The following is a 16,210-nucleotide window of genomic DNA, read 5'->3' as shown; positions in this document are numbered from 1 at the left end:
TTTACTCATGCTTTGTGTCCAGTCATTCCAGCATGGCTGGGAATTGCTGAAATCATTTCTCTCCTTTCCAATAATTATTTTAATAAATCTAGTCATTGTATATCATTCTTGGGAAATTAGTGTTTTTTTTCCTACTTACTGCAAGATCTGATTCAAAATCTAGATTTGTACTAGCTATATGGAGATAGATAGTTTTCATTCCCAAATTATATACTTCCAGTCTTCCAGGCTTAGAGAATTACCAAGAGAATAAAATTTAGCCCATATTTGGTGGTTACTAACTTTATTCTGTCTTGGAGCAAACATCTATAGTTTGCAAATTAAAGGTCTGTTTTTTGGTTTTGTTTGTTTTATTTTTTTGCTTTTGGTACTGGCATTTGGTACTGCCTAATTTTGATTTGTTATAAAAGTTGTATAAATTCAAAAAGTCTCTTTTGAAATTTAAACCAATGTTGCAGATAATAAACAAATCAGCCATTTGATAAGGTTGAGTATCACTCAGAGAGAGCAATACCTATTCTTTGATAATTCTAATAATAGCTTCAGGTGAAGATGAATCATAATTCATCTTAGAAAAGGTAAGACTTTTTTCCCATAAGCAGCTAACAAAACCATCGCAAATGCTTCCCTACAAAATGTTTCAAATTATATTCTTATTATTGGCTTTATCAATTTGCACATTTTCTGGAAAACATCATTTTACATATCTGACAATGAAAATTATTCTCTCAGCAAAGTGCAGCACCCCTCTTAAGCACATCCATAAGAGTGACATGAATAGAAGGAAATGAAAAAGGTTCCTGGGGATGATTGTACATGAACAATATAAGGATTTTGACCTTCTTAGAGAAGATAGTCTGTATACTACTTGAATAGTGGTATTATTAAGTATTTCAAATGCAAAATGTGAATATATCTATTTTGCTAATTAAGATGACTTTCAACACAAGTAGGTAATTATCTAGTAGGTATATTGCACTTCTGTGGTGTATATTAGAAGTGCTCTATCAGAAGCAATTTAGCCAGCTTTGGAATGTTTAATTAAAAGATTTGGAGATTTAAATGGAATACCTCCAGCTTTGGGGGGAAATCCTCAAAGTTGAGCTAATGAAAACTACAGCTCTTATTGTTCATCTGGAACTGACCGCAAGTTCGAGCAGGCATTTGAATGCACCCTCAGCCACACAGAAATAGCCCCACGGAAAAGGCCACTTTTAGAAAGCCGTCTTTCCTGCCCTTCTAGGCCTGGACTCTTCCTACTTATCCAGCTTAGCTTGTCTCCCGAAGGATCTTCTTTCTGGATCTGAAAACAAAACACAGCTTTTTTCTCTAACTGTCCAGCTTACCTAACAATGACTTGCCTGGGTTTGAGGATAACATCATTTGCAAGTAACGGATTAATGGTCAACAATAAAAAGAGGAGAGTTAACTGAATATCCATTTTAATATTATATTTTGACAACAATACTATAGCCGGAAATTCAGGAAGGATTTTCTATACATCATCTTTTTTCAAGGCCTCCCATTAAAGGGCCAGTGAATTCCTTTATTATGAATTTTTTTTAATTTTCATGATGAGTGAGTTTTTTAAATTTAGCTTTAAAAAAAATAGTTTCAATAAGCCAAAACCTATTTCAAGTGCACCAGAACAGATTCATGCATTGAGCAAACACTTACTAAATGCCTACTAGGTGCTAGAAATCAGTTACGAGGAGCATAAAGATTAACAAATATAAATAAAGCTACAAGTACACAAATATAAATAAAGCTACAACACAGGACTTTAAGAGGTGTTGAAGTATACCCTTCTTGGCTAGGCCTGAGGAAATTGGACAGGCTCCTCACATATGGTAACTTTCTACCTAAATGAATTTCAAATACTCTGTAGAGCAAATCATTTGGTTCCTTTGTTAGTTTCATTGTCACATATGAAGCTTTAAAAAATTACCCGAGGAATACTGATCGTTGTTAAAATAAAACAAAAAACCTTTTTCCTGAAGCTCTTTGATCATCCCAGTTTTTTAAAAGAAAAACTGAGGCCACCCTGCATAATAATGTGACCTGCTGCCAAGCACATATTCCTGGCTTGCAGTTCTTTATACAACTCTTCATCTTCCTGCTAACACAACTGGAGGACTCGCTAATTAAATCTGGTTTCTATTTCAGCAATTAGTCAGCTGTCTTCTAAAGGGGAAAAAACTGCCTTAGTTTTTCTTATTGGAACATTAAACTTAAGAATACTCCTAGATCCAGAACTTCTATGGGAGTCTCATATAATTCCTCTAATCATGTGCACTTTTCCCCTTGCACTTGGCTACATATTTTCTTTTTTCTTTTTTTTAATATGTTTTATTGATTTTTTTCACAGAGAGGAAAGGAGAGGGATAGATAGCTAGAAACATCGATGAGAGAGAAACATCGACCAGCTGCCTCCTGCACACCCCCTACCAGGGATGTGCCTGCAACCAATGTACATGCCCTAGACCAGAATCGAACCTGGGACCTTTCAGTCTGCAGACTGACAGTCTATCCACTGAGCCAAACCGGTTTGGGCCATATTTTCTTTTTAGCATCGTGTTTTAATCAGAGGTTCCCTGGACTTTGATTTAGATTGTGTTTGCACCAGATGCATACCCTACAGCAATGGTACCCCTACAATGTACCTTAGACTTCTTCAGGGTCACTGATTCACCCCCAACACCAGCAAACTCTTCAGTTGTTCTTAAAAAGGATTTCTTTCTCAACAATAAGAAAACAGACAACCCCATTAAAAAATGGTCCAAATATCTTAATCAACACCTTACCAAAGAAGATATACAGATGGAAAATAAGCATATGAAAAGATCCTCCGCACATATGTCAAAAGGGAAATACAAATTAAAACAACAATATGATACCACTACATACCTATTATAATGGCCAAAATCTAGAACACTAACAATACCCAATGCTAGCAAGGATGTGTGGCAACAGAACTCTCGAATATTGCTGGTCTAAATGCAATATAGACAACTCAGCAGTTCATTATCAAACTAAACATACTCTTACCACACAATCCAGCAATCACACTCCTTGGTATTTACCCACAGAGGCTGAAACCTTGGGTCCATACAAAAACCTGCAGGCAGGTTATTATAACATCTTTATTCATAATTTCCAAAACTTGGAAGCAACCAAAATGTCCTTCAGTGGGTGAATGGATAAATTGTAGTACATCCAAGTAAAGAATACCATTCAAAACAAAAAGGAAATTTGTTGTCAAGACCTGGAAACTTACATGTATATCATTAAGTGAAAGAAGGCAATCTAAAAAATTATCTGCTATATGATTCCAACTATATGACATTCTGGAAAAGACAAACTATGGAGACAGTAAGAAGATCAGTAGTTGCCATGGGTGGAGGTAGGGAATGAGAGGGAAAGGGATGAATAATAAGAGCACAGAGGACTTTTTGGGCAGTGAACATCATCTGTATGATACCATAATAATGGATAGATATTATTAGATATTTATTCAAACTCAGAATGTATAACACCAAAAGTAAAACCTAATGTAACCTATGTCCTTTGGGTGATAATGATATGTCAATATAGGTTGTAACAACTGTACCATCTGGTGGGGGAGAGTGAGAGCAGCTATGCCTGTGTGGGGGCAGAATGAATATACAACAGAAAAATCTCTGTACCTTCTTCTCAGTTTTGCCATAAAAATATAATTTTGTTTTGTTTTGTTTATTGGAAAGGGGGGATACCTCCCTGGTTTCTGCTCATGGCTCCTTCTTCCCTCGCTCACTTGGTTCACTTCCTTGCTATCTCTTTTGCTTAATGTTATCTTTGGATATTGATCAGCTCCTCTATGATAACTCAGTGCTAACCTAGTAGCTGCTAACTATTCTGTCCAGACCCACATTTCCCCAAGCTCTGCATGACTGGTAACTCAGGATGTCCGCTATTATGGGGCCCTATTAGGGAAACTGCTGACCTCCACTGGGCTCAGTCTAGTCATTTCCTAATTATTAGTTATATCGATTACCACACCCGGAGGGATGACAGAAATCCTGGCTCAGATATTAACTCCACAATACAGAACAAATTTGTTCACCTGCCAGGAGCTCTTTCAAATTCTGTTCAAAAGATTAAAGAAAGGCCAAGACAATTTCACTCTTTATTTTTTGTCTGACCTATTTTCTCCCTTCCCTGTCTGAATTGTTAACAATGATCTATATTATTTTTCAAGATGAGCATCCTAGCCAAAAAAAAAAAAGAAAAGAAAAACTTTTCTTTATGAACATTTTTATTGGACTGAGCTGCAGCAAGTCTCCTAAAATTTGACTGCACAGAGCCTTGGGGCACCAAGTGTGCTTGGCCAAACTCTCCTTACTGAGTAGACTTCCTAACAGCCTGCACCGAGCCATCCTGCCTCCCTGCCTTTGCAGAGACTGCACAGCTGATCCCTTATCCAGCAGATTCAATTTACAGCATTTTATTTTCCAAGAATGGCACTATAGGGAAATCAGGCTAACCTATCAGGCCATCTTAAAAGGAGCTTGTAACCCAATGTAGTTTTCAATTGAATGAGAAAACCGAAGTTGTGCTTTGATTTCATGACTTGGATTTCTTTTGCCAATCAGCAAGTACTGATTGAGTGGTAAACAATGTCCAAGGCACAGCACTGGGCCGAGGGAAGCAGGAAAGCAGAGAAGGCAGTGGAATGCCTGCCTCAGTGTGGTGAACTGTCAGACTGCTATCTCCCTTTCTGCAATCATCTCTCCATATGGTTATGGAATTAGAGGGGATGATATTTGCTTACAAAGCCATTCATCAAATACAAAAGGTAGTACCATCCTATGATTACAGCAGTGCTCTGGAAGGCTTAAGTAATACTAGGCAAAGTTAATTTCCTTTTATACTATTGCAATGACAGTAAGTGCCTACAGAAATGGCTGCTTACCAAGACGGTAATAACATTTATAAAATATATTGCAGATTCTGGAAGACAGCCACTAGGTGAATTGCAAACGTAAACCTCTTCCCTATTTGCCTACCCAATTCATTTGAAAATTGAACATCATTTCTTAAAAATGGGGACCTAACAATTCGAACTGGGTTGCTTATTATGGGGTGCTTTAAGGGTAACTGGGCACAGAAATTATTGATAAGAAAGAACGGTAGGCCTCTGGAGAATTGGGCAATCAGTGTGAAAGCATTTCATGGACAGCCAGGAATTTTGAATTCCAGTCATGACCTGTGTAACTCCTACTCAGCCAAGGTAAGGGCTCTCTCCAGCAGAGATTTATAACTGGTGGCATTTTATTAAATCACACAGTAGATTAACACCCTAGACTCATCATAATTGCATGGAAAGCTGGCCCCAAGAGCAACAGCACATCTCATTTATTGAAAGATCTTCATACAAGGAAACACACACACACACACACACACACACACACCATATGAATGAAGCCAAATAGCCAAACATAAAGCAAGAAATTTAGGCCACTGTCCAGATATCTCTAAATTAGGTACTCTGCATCAAGGTACAAAAACATCAAAATGAATCGGGGTTTAAAATTTTTTCAACCTGGTGTTTTGGCATGAAATGTTTAGAATCAAAGATTCTCTCTTCCATTACATCAAAAGAAAAGGTTGATCTAGAGGCAGGAATGGATCAAACACATTCAGAATTACATCACGTGGAGGGACAATATCAAAGGCATGCCCTTTGCTAATAAGTAATGATTCTTTCTGTTTCATCAAGTTTATTTCATAGATTATTTTCAAAATATATAGAGGCAACTCTATTATTACATTCTTGCAAGCTTCAAAGTTCTACCAAATCATTTTTATGATAAAGAAGGAATTTGCTGGTTCTATCCTTTTTCTTTTTTTCCTTTAATCCTCACACGATGATATTTTTTCACTGATTTTTAGAGAGAGTGGAAAGAGAGAGGGAAAAACAGAGAGAAATATCTATGTGCGAAACACATAAACTGGGCCAGGGAGGAGCCTGCAACCTGTGTGCCCTTGACCAGAATAGAAGCCGGGACCCTTCACTCCTCAAGCCAACGCTCTATCCACTGAGCCAAACTGGCTAGGACTATCCTTTTATTTTTGTGTTCTAAAATATTTTCTGCAGTGAAATAAAAGAAACAAATGACAAATAGATATTATTAAGACAGCTAGAGAATTTATTGATTTTGCTCTTTTTAATAAAGTTAATACATTCAATTGACTCTCAGCATAAACCACAAACTAATTTTTGAGTTCTTCTATAGAATATTATTATTATTCATTGAAACTCAATCAACTGTTAATGAAATAAGTGAAAAGCCTGAATAATCATAGCTTACTCTTATATATAGAGTATTGTGCTTTTAACAGCTCTGTAAATTAAAGGTGAAATTAGGTAGCTGTACAGGGAGTACAGAGCCTTGGGCATTTCTGATCACTAGCTTGGTATAGGTCGGGATGAGGGAGGGAAAGAGTAGAAGAAAGAGGGCAGGAAGAGGCCCTCACAATCACTCTTTCTCAGGTGAATGTTTTGGTTGGAATACTAGCTAAGCTACCAAAATACTAAGAGCCCCAAGTACAACACCTCAACGCAAAAAGCTCAATCTCTCACAAGAATCTGAAATTAGGGATGGAGCTGGAACGGTAGAAAGTTTCACTCCCCGGTTTCTTCAGGGTCCCAGATTTCTTCTGTATGTGCTCTGACATTTTCAAGTTTCATCCTATCTGGTCAGTGGAGCCCTGAGACTGGAAAGAGAGAAAGCAAAGGATAACAGGTTCCTTTTACTTTTTACACACAGTTTTAATAAGATACTAGAGGCACAGTGCGCAAACTTTGTGCACTGGTGGGGAAATCCCTCAGCTAGCCTATACCCTCTCACAATCTGGGACTTTTCAGAGAAATGTCTGCCTGCCGGCTTAGGCCCACTCCCCATGGGATCAGGCCTAAGCTGGCAGTCAGACATCCCTCTTGCAGTCCAGGACCCCTCGCTCCTTACTGCCAGCCTGCTTCTTGCTCTTTACCACTTGGCTCACTGCTCCTTAGCACTACCACAGAGGTAGAGAGGCTCCCACCACCGCCGCTACGTTTGCCAGCTGTGAGCTGGGCTTCTGGCTCCTGCATTGAACATCTGCCCCCTAGTGGTCAGGGCGCATCATAGCAACTGGTCATTCTGGTCATTCTGCCATAACGGTCGCTTAGGCTTTTATTATATAGATAATATATATACCACACAATTCATTCCTTTAAAGTGTACAATTCAGTGGACTGTGGTACATTATATTATCAGTTTTAAAAATAGGCATAAAATATATTGGTATGGACTGAATGTGTCACCCTGAATTTTGTATGTTCGGGCCTAATTCCTAAACCAAGTAGTGCTTGAAAGTGGGGATTTTGGAAGAAGATTGGATTTGGATGAGGTCATGGTGGTGGAGGCCAATATAAGAAAAGGAAAAGCCCAGAGCTCGCTCTTGGCCATGTAAGGACATAGTGAGAAGGTACTGTCTATAAGACAGGAAGCCGGTCCTTAATCAGAACCCAACCTTGCTGCACCCTGATCTTGGACTTCCAGCCTCCAGGCCTATGAGAAATAAATGTTTGTTGTTTAAGCCACCTCCATAGAATTTAGTTATGGCAGCCTGAGCAGACGAAGACATTTATACAACATAAATTTTCCATTTTATCCATTTTAAGTGTACAATTCAATAGCACTAATTATATTCACAATATTATGCAATCATAACTGCCATTTCCAAGACTTTTTTATCAACAAGCAAGTGGTTTTTTTTTTAACCAAGTGATATATGAGCCTTGTCCACATCTGTTCCATTCGCCTTCCATTGGCTGCAGCCACCTACAAGGAGACTTGGGAGTGTAGCCTGAGGTCAGAAGCCAGGTGCCGGCTGCAGAACATGCACTCTAGTGCTAAAAGGAGGAAGGGAGAAGGTATGCCTGGGGAAAACAGCAGTGCCCACCACATATATGTACCTAAAAACCTCTTACTCACTTTGGGTTGCTATAACAAAATACCACAGACTGTGTGGCCTACATATAACAGACATTTATTTCTCACAAACCTGGGTCAGGAAATCCAAGGTCAAGATGCTAGCAGATCCCGGGCCTGGTGAGGGCCAGCTTCCTGGTTTTTAGAGGATCGTCTTCTTTTTGCATCCTCATGTGGCAGAGAGCAGAAGGAAGAGGCAAGCCCACAGGTCTCATCATATAAAGGGAACTAACAGCCCCCCCCCCCCCAATAACCTATTACCTCCCAAAGGCACCATCATCAAATACCATCACATTGGGGGGTTAGGATTTCAACATAAGAATTTTGGGGGAATACAAACATCCTATCTAGGAATTGGTGAAGACAACTGCTCTTTTGTTTAAAGAACAGTATGGTTACCCCTCCAGTTACTTTTTGAGTAAAATAATGAAAAAATAAGGAACTGGGGGGCTTAAATCTACAGTAAGGGTGACTTCAGGAAAGGGGTCTAGTCTGAGGGGGGTGGGGGCACCTCATTGGCTAGGACCAGGTCCCATGACGATGCCTGAACTGAGTTTCCAATTGGAGAAAACCCTTTGATTGGATTGGCAGGAGTCAAACACTGAGGGTGAAAGGATGAAGTCGACACCATCTGAACACATGAACTCAGAAATGAGGAGGGGATAGTTCCCAATAGGGGTCTGGGACTCCATTTTACTAGTTGTGCATCCTGCTATTCTATGTTCTACTCTATTCTGTTCACAGGCTCTTTTCTGAACCTTGCCATTTTATCTCGGGAGTAGGACAACGCAGATACAGAGAGGAATGTGTGCATACTTGTTATGTACGTAAGGGGTGGGGCCCAGGGGCAGAGAGTGGCCAGGGAGAGATAACAGTTTCAGCAGATGCTGTGATGAAGTCCAGCTTGGCTGATCTAAAATGATATCTAGAGATGGAGGCAACAGGTGAGTCAGGTCAGCAGTCATCACTAGAGGTTAACATCACTAGAGGTTAATAGTCATCACTATGGATATCATAGCAAGTAGTAGGAACATGGTAAAAAAAAAAAAAATCCAGAAAATATTTTTGTTATGAAGAAATGTAGCATCCCAAGACAGAGAATGCGGGGGAGGGAGTGTATGAATGACAACTGCCATGGCACACCAATCTCAGAGTGCATTGGCTCCTGCTCACAATGCACTGGACTCAAAAGTTGCCCACACGCATATGCATATGCCACCATGCTTGAGTGCAGGAGTGCCTACCCCTGAGCCTGAGATGTGAGAGGGCAGGAGTTACAAGCAGGGCCAGTAGCTTTGGGTGCTTGTATTTCCTTTTGGAAATTTCCTTAGGAATGTCTAGCTTCCCTTCACAACTTCTGTCTTTACAGAAATCTAGCTGGCTTTTCAAAAGTGTTCAATCAGGACTTCTAGCTCCAACTTCACCATGTAAAGAGCTGAGAAGTTGTTACTCCCATTCTTGCAGGAAGAAAAATATAAATTAACAGAAAATCGGCAACTTTTCTAGGACCCACCAGAGAAAGGAGCAACATTTCCTCCCCTCACCCCCCACCACCTCTGCCAAATCTGGATAGACAGGTGAATCCAAAAAGTTACAGCAAGACCTTCTTACCTGGGGCAGAAGCCACCAGAGCTATACTTTGGTATAAATACTTAAATAGCAAATTTGATAAATTTCTGGAGTGAGAAATACGGACTATCATGAGAGTGAGAAACTCCTGGGAAAGCCCACATTTTCACAGATTGACTTCCAGGAAACCTTGGCACTCTGGAAAAGAGTCATCATTATGAAATACTAGACGCCCAGTGCACAAATTTGTGCACAGGCAGGGTCCTGCTGGCCATGATACTTGGACCGGGCTGGCTGGGGGGAGGAGACTCGAGCAGTTGACTACCAGCCCGGGTCCTGGATGAACTCCCAGTGAAGGGAACAATTTGCATATTAGCCTTTTATTATATAGGACAGTGGTAGGCAAACTCATTAATCAACAGAGCCAAATATCTATAGTACAATGATTGAAATTTCTTTTGAGAGCCAAAAACTGACTTCTGCACATGGGCCATGAAGTTTCCATTGCACTATACTTGTGTGCGCCCACACGTGGTATTTTGTGGAAGAGCCACATTCAGGGGGCCAACAAGCCACATGTGGCTTGCAAGCCACAGTTTGCCGACCACTGAGCTAGGCTACTAAGAGGGTTCTCCATCAGAAGAACTACTCTCTAGGGCAGTGGTCCTAGACCCTTTAATACAGGTTCCTCATGTTGTGGTGACCCCACCATAAAATTATTTTCGTTGCTAGTAATAATTTTGCTACTGTTATGAATCGTAATGTAAATATCTGTGTTTTCCACAGAGAACTGCTAGCAGGGTCACCTAAGACCATTGGAAAACACAGAGGCGTGGGAGAGAAGGGTGGTGGGGCAGAGGTGTTGACTAGGAAGCAGAATGCCCTCAGGGCAAGTGCTTGTGTGTGTGTGTGTGTGTGTGTGTGTGCGCGCGCGCACACACACACACACACACACACACACACACACACTCACACACACACTCACACACACAAACACACACACTCACACATACACACACACTCACACACACGCACACACACACAAAATCACTCCACACTCCTGGGAGGAGCAGCTGTGGCCCATTGTCCAGGTGAGGCTACTGCTGCACAGAGAGGGCAAGTGACTTTCTCAAGGGCACAGAGCAGTTAAAGGGCAGAGTTAAAGTAGAACTGAGTGGCCAAAACCGGTTTGGCTCAGTGGTAGAGCGTCGGTCTGCGGACTGAAAGGTCCCAGGTTCAATTCCTGTCAAGGGCATGTACATTGGTTGCGGGCACATGCCCAGTAGGGGGTGTGCAAGATGCAGCTGGTTGATGTTTCTCTCTCATCGACGTTTCTAGCTTTCTATCTCTCTCCCTTCCTCTCTGTAAAATATCAATAAAATATATATATTTTTTTAAAAAATAGAACCGAGTGGATTGCAGCTGAAGGAGATGCAGGGTAACAAAGTAGGAGTTCTTAAAGAGGCCCAGACTTCTTGGCTCTGTTTCTCTGGAAAACTCTAACTGATACAGTGCCTGGACACATCTGTTGACAGGAAGGAGTTAATCTTTTCACAATAAATACAAACTCCCAATTTTAATCAAAAGGGATTTTTTTTTCCAGTGAAAGATAATCATTCTATCCATTTACCTGACAGTGGTATTAACAAATATATATATTTCATTCAACTTTGCTGCTTTTCATTAATTCTAATTAATTTCATTAAATAACATAAATGCTTATTCTTAAAGAAGTCATTATAACCCTAGCCAACCATTTCTAACTGCTGTCATATGAGGGCTCCTACATCTGAACTATCTTCTAGTGGTGCCTATGGAAATGAACAATTGCCCGTGAAAACTAGTAAACCAGGACCAATCACCAATGTAGAATAGAATAGTAGAACTACCACAGTTACATTTGCTCGCCTGCTTGTCAAGTCAAACTGATGGAGCTAAAACTCCATTCCTGCCTCTGCTTTTTGTTTTGTTTAGATTTTGGAAAACAAAGAAAAACATAGGATGCCACCATCTGAGAGTCTCAGGTACATACTGGCTTTTAGTGTCAAAGTCCCTTTCCCGGATGGGGCTGACCAAAAGACTCTGCTATTATGTCTCAAACTCCACTTTAACCAAAGTCAGCCGTGGATGGCTTGCATTCTGCAGCGTGAGGCAGTATTTTATTTTACTTTATAATGGTTTTCTTGGCTGGAAAACAAGAGTGTTTTTGTTGTGTTAACCTAAATCCACATGCTAATTTTGGAAGTTCCCAATGGGGTGGCCCCTACATACCAGATGCTAGACACCACGCATTGAAGGCACACACAAGCTACACAGCAACCACAGAACATCAATGTGTCTCCAACAAGTTCCTAACAATATGTCTTTTAGCAGATAGACTCAGACTTTATTTCGACAAATATAAGATAGAAAAATATCAAGTGAATATAGCAGTTGCTCTTTCTGTAACAAGGTTTGGAATGTGCAATGCGATCTGCAAGGACTAGCTGAATAGAAAGGTTTTACTTCTGTTTGGGCTTCTTAATGCTATTTCAGCCATTGCATTTGCTTGAGAGAATATTGGACACAGTAAAACTGGTATTTAAAAAGGTCATGGCATTCAATAATAAATATTACGAAGCAGTGAACCAAAACAACTTTTAAAATATTTTTATAGTAATTACTCAAAGCCAACATTAAACTGGATGATTAAAGCTAAGAACTCACATTTTCAAAATAGCTTTGACATTTCTTACCAATGCATAATAGAATAGTAGAACTTTCATTTAAAAACAAAAAAAACAAAAAACAAGTAATGAGTAAACATGATATTTCAGATGACTATAAACAGTAAACATCAATTCAGTGTATTTATATATCTTTTCAATAATATACTCTTTGCCCAGCTGGCCATAAAAAACAGTAGTTCTATCATCAAAAATGTGCCCTTGGATGTAATCTTTGAGCCGATTACCTGCTGCCACCGTGTCTACACTCCATCTTTGAAGGGGGTGGTTGAGGGACTGAGTACATGCAGATATTTGGTTATGGTCATAATGTCAAAAAATGTGCCAGAGTCTGCAGCTGAGCCCGCTGTCTTATTTTGTTAAGCACCTTCATATTCTTCTGTCTTGGTTATGCCTCAGGTAAACTGATGCTAAATAATTCACACCAGTTCTCATTTTGTTGCTGTCAGTCTGATTCAGATTCTTTCTTTGCTTCCCTGCCCCCACTCCTCAAAGAATAAAATTGGGCAGGCCCTCATCAAAATACGTTGTCTCTAAGATATGAAATAAGAATCTATGTACATATATCTACATACATGTGTTTCCTTTTCAAGGACTGGGCAACTCCTCATTTTCCACCAAATAATCCTTCTTCGTATACTTGGTTCCCCTGACTAGCCTCCACACTACCAGGTAAGCATCCCTCAGTGACCTCCTGCTGGCTTCTTCAGAGCTGTCTGCAATCTGCCAGGCACCAGGCGCCAGCGGGACTCCTCCGGGGCTGCCCCTCACCCCTCGCCCCCTTTGCTGAGCGGAGCCACCTGCTACCTTTCCACCTTCAGCCCCGCCAGCTACCTCCTCCTCCTCCTCCTGCGGCAGCTCCTCCATGACAAAAGGCAGCTGGTCTCCACCTGGCTGCGCCTCCTCCCCCTGCGGCTGCTGCGTCTCCAGGTCCTCGTAGCTGCTCCGCTTTCTGGTCTCCAGGAATTTGGCCACGCAGTAGATGACGGAGCCCAGGGTGTTCACCACGACGCCGGCGATGAAGAGGGAGGTGGGCGCCACGTCGCTGAAGGCCACCATGCCCACCGTGATGGTGGCGATGCTCTTCACCACGCCCACGAAGCTGGTGGTCACCGCCGAGTTGATGTAGGTGCAGTGCAGCGTGGTGAAGTTCATGGCGCAGCCGATCAGGACGCAGGCCGCGAAGATGCAGACCATCGCGGGATCCTTCCAGCCGGGGAAGGCCCACACGTGGATGGCGTCGGTGCTGGCGAAGGACAGGACCACCAGCAGCGGGGTGGCGGAGATGGCGATGGCGTACTGCGCCGTGAGCGGCCCGTGCCGGGTGTCGGCGCTCGCCTTCTGGATGAGCACCAGGTAGGCGGCGTGCACCAGCACCGCCAGCGCGCCCGTCACGTAGCCCAGGGGGTCGCCCGTCAGGTCGCCGGCTCCTGGGGCGCAGGGAAAGGGCCGCAGAGCCAGGGGAGAGAGAGACAGAGACAGAGAGACAAGACACCAGGTTGGCGCGGGTGGCTCTCCACAGGGGAGACGCGTCGGGTTGGGAAGCAGACGGGGTTCCTGCCCCACCTCCGCCCGTGGGTAGACAATGGCCAGTGCTCCATGCCAGGCAGGAGGGGGGGGGGGGGGCGCCTTCCCTGCCACGTCCCCAGGGGGGCGCCTTCCCTGCCACGTTCCCATCCTGTCTATCTCTGTCCCCATCAGAGGCCCCGGAGAGCGCAGTGCCCTCGGGCAGGCAGGCGATGGCTCTGAGAGGTGGCCAGGGGTTTGGGATCCTTGCCCCTCCGTGGGATGCCAGAGGGAAAAGGGATCCCCAACGAGTAGCCTCTGACTCCGGCGGGCTGGGCGCGGGGCGAAGAACGGCCCTCTCGCCCCAAAAGCGCGCCCGCCGGCCCCCGGCCCGTTCAGCCGGCCAAGCCCACGCGGTCTCCAAGCGGCCCCTGGCACCCCGCGCCCCCCGCAGCCCCCCACGCGGCGCCGCCGGAGCCCCCAAACCAGCCCCGGCGGCCCCCACCCCCACGCCAGCCCGCGTGACCCGAGGAAGTGGTCGGCCCCCTCCTTCCTTCCGGCGCGGTCTGGGCGTCCAGCGCCCGGCTAGGAGGCTCTCCCACCCCTCCCGGAGGAAGGAAGGGGCGAAGGGGGACGGACCGGGTGCTGGAAGGACGATATGGGGCGAGGCAGGGGCGGGGGTCGAAAGCCAGGACGGGGGTGGGTGGGGGTGGGAGCTCTGACCGGGGAGGCCAGAGCGCTGGGGAAGGCGCCTCTGGGTCTCAGAAGTCGCGCTTTGCAGCCGAGCGACACAGTCCAACTCTGCGCCTGTGGGTCTCGGTCGCCCCATCGGGAAGTGAGGACGCTGCGCTGGCCATCCCTGCGGTCTCGGGTGGGGTGGGGGTCTCTGGGGTGGGGTGGGGGTCTCTGGGGTGGGTGGGGTGCGGTGGGATGGGGTCGGCGGCGTCCGCTCACCTGCCAGGGCGGCGCCGCAGGTGGTGATGAGCACGGCGCCCAGCACCCCGGGCGAGGGCGCGCCGTTCTTGAGCACCAGCACGCCGATGAGCATGGTGACCAGGGGCAGGCAGCGCTTGAAGACCACGTACATGGGCAGGCTGAGGCCGCGCAGCGACCAGAGCGTGAGGCTGGACTGCAGCGTGGAGAGCACGGTGACCGCCGCGAAGGAGCGCGCCAGGCTCAGGCCGAACGGGGGCACCGCGATGAGCCCGAGGCGCCGCAGCAGCTCCAGGCTCAGCGCCGCGGCGGAGCTGGTCAGGCACTGCACCAGGGTCAGGAAGGAGAACTGGTAGCGGCTCAGCAGGAACTTGAGGAGGATGTTGAGGGAGCCCGAGAAGACCCCGTGCGCGATGGCCACCGAGATGCCCAGCAGGCGGCCCCGGCACAGCCGCCGCATCGCGCCCGCCCGCTCCTCCGCGGCGCCCGGAGGGGAGGCCCTGCGGGAGGAGCGGGGCGGAGAGGAGCCGGGAGGAGCCGGGAGGAGGGCGGCGGGGACCAGCCCCGCGCCGCGGGCGGAGGGCAGGGGGCCCGCGGCAGGGGGCGCGGGCTCGGCCGCGGAGGGCAGCTCCCGCCAGGCGTCCTCGCGGCTCGGCGGCTCCGCGTGCGACTGCCCCGCGCTCGGCAGTGACGGGGGCGGAGGACTCACTCCGAAAAGTGGCCGGGTGGGGGGGCCGGTCTGAGAGGAGTGGCGGGAATCCTAGCGACAGCGGTTCGGAGGGAGGTGACGAGCTGCTGCGATGGGCTGTGTCCCGCGCGGATCACCGACAGGGAGGACCCGGAGGCTGGGAACCCAGGCAGCTGCTGCGGCCAGTGGACGGTTCCTGCGCCCCTCGGGCACCCGGCGCCCCCGCCTGCGGGCTCTCGGGGTGCTGTCCCGTCTCTTCCCCGCAGGGGCAGCTGTGCGGGTTTGCCCCGTCTCCCCTGATCCTGGCACAGCTAAAGATCTTAGGAACCACAGCGCCCCAGGGTCCAACACCCGTCATTAGTGGCAACAAGTGACAGCGCCCCAGCCTCGCTCCCCCTCCCCGCCCCCCGCCCCCGGGCTGCATGGCTTCCCCCCCCCCCCCAAGGTCCCTGCGGGCGCAGCCGCGGGATCTGGTCCCGCTGTCGACCAGGGGGGTCTGTGCCAGCGGCAGGTAGTTCCCTGATGCTCTGGATTCCGGCCCTGATGCTCCGACATTGGAGGAAACCGAGGCCCGGGACGCGGATGTGAAAGTCCGGTCCCCCGCACCCCGCACCCTGAGCGCGCGCGTACCCGGGGGCGGCGGGGGGGGGGGGGTATCTGGGGTTACGCGCGGCTCCGGGGAGCTTCCGGGGTCGCAGTGGCCTCCGTGGCTGTGGAGAGGGGGCGGGGGCACGTGTTCCAAGTGGAGCAAAGACGTGATGTTAGCGGAGGAG

At 46.2% G+C, this 16,210-nt stretch overlaps 1 protein-coding gene across 1 annotated transcript; it reads right to left on the bottom strand.

Annotated features, from left to right (window-relative positions):
• Positions 1 to 11,919: 11,919 nt before the first annotated feature.
• Positions 11,920 to 15,640, bottom strand: SLC35D3 (solute carrier family 35 member D3). Its single transcript, XM_036414305.2, has 2 exons — positions 14,771 to 15,640; positions 11,920 to 13,740 (listed from the first exon to the last, which is right to left on the bottom strand). The coding sequence occupies exons 1-2, from the start codon at positions 15,207 to 15,209 to the stop codon at positions 12,899 to 12,901; spliced, it is 1,281 nt and encodes a 426-aa protein (XP_036270198.1). The 5' UTR covers positions 15,210 to 15,640; the 3' UTR covers positions 11,920 to 12,898.
• Between the last annotated feature and the right edge of the window lie 570 nt (positions 15,641 to 16,210).

This window comes from Pipistrellus kuhlii, unplaced genomic scaffold, assembly GCF_014108245.1.
Source record: "Pipistrellus kuhlii isolate mPipKuh1 unplaced genomic scaffold, mPipKuh1.p scaffold_m20_p_5, whole genome shotgun sequence".
Taxonomy (NCBI): Eukaryota; Metazoa; Chordata; class Mammalia; order Chiroptera; family Vespertilionidae; genus Pipistrellus; species Pipistrellus kuhlii.
Note: the sequence above shows the minus strand (reverse complement) of the source record. Positions and strands in the feature narration are given on the sequence as shown.

What these genes read in the sequence shown, in the direction of transcription:
- SLC35D3 (XM_036414305.2), bottom strand. Translation starts at nt 15,209, where the DNA reads ATGCGGCGGCTGTGCCGGGGCCGCCTGCTGGGCATCTCGGTGGCCATC. An exon ending in CTGCGGCGCCGCCCTGGCAG is followed by an intron (nt 13,741 to 14,770) that starts GTGAGCGGACGC and finishes CCTGCGCCCCAG; the next exon opens with GAGCCGGCGACCTGACGGGC.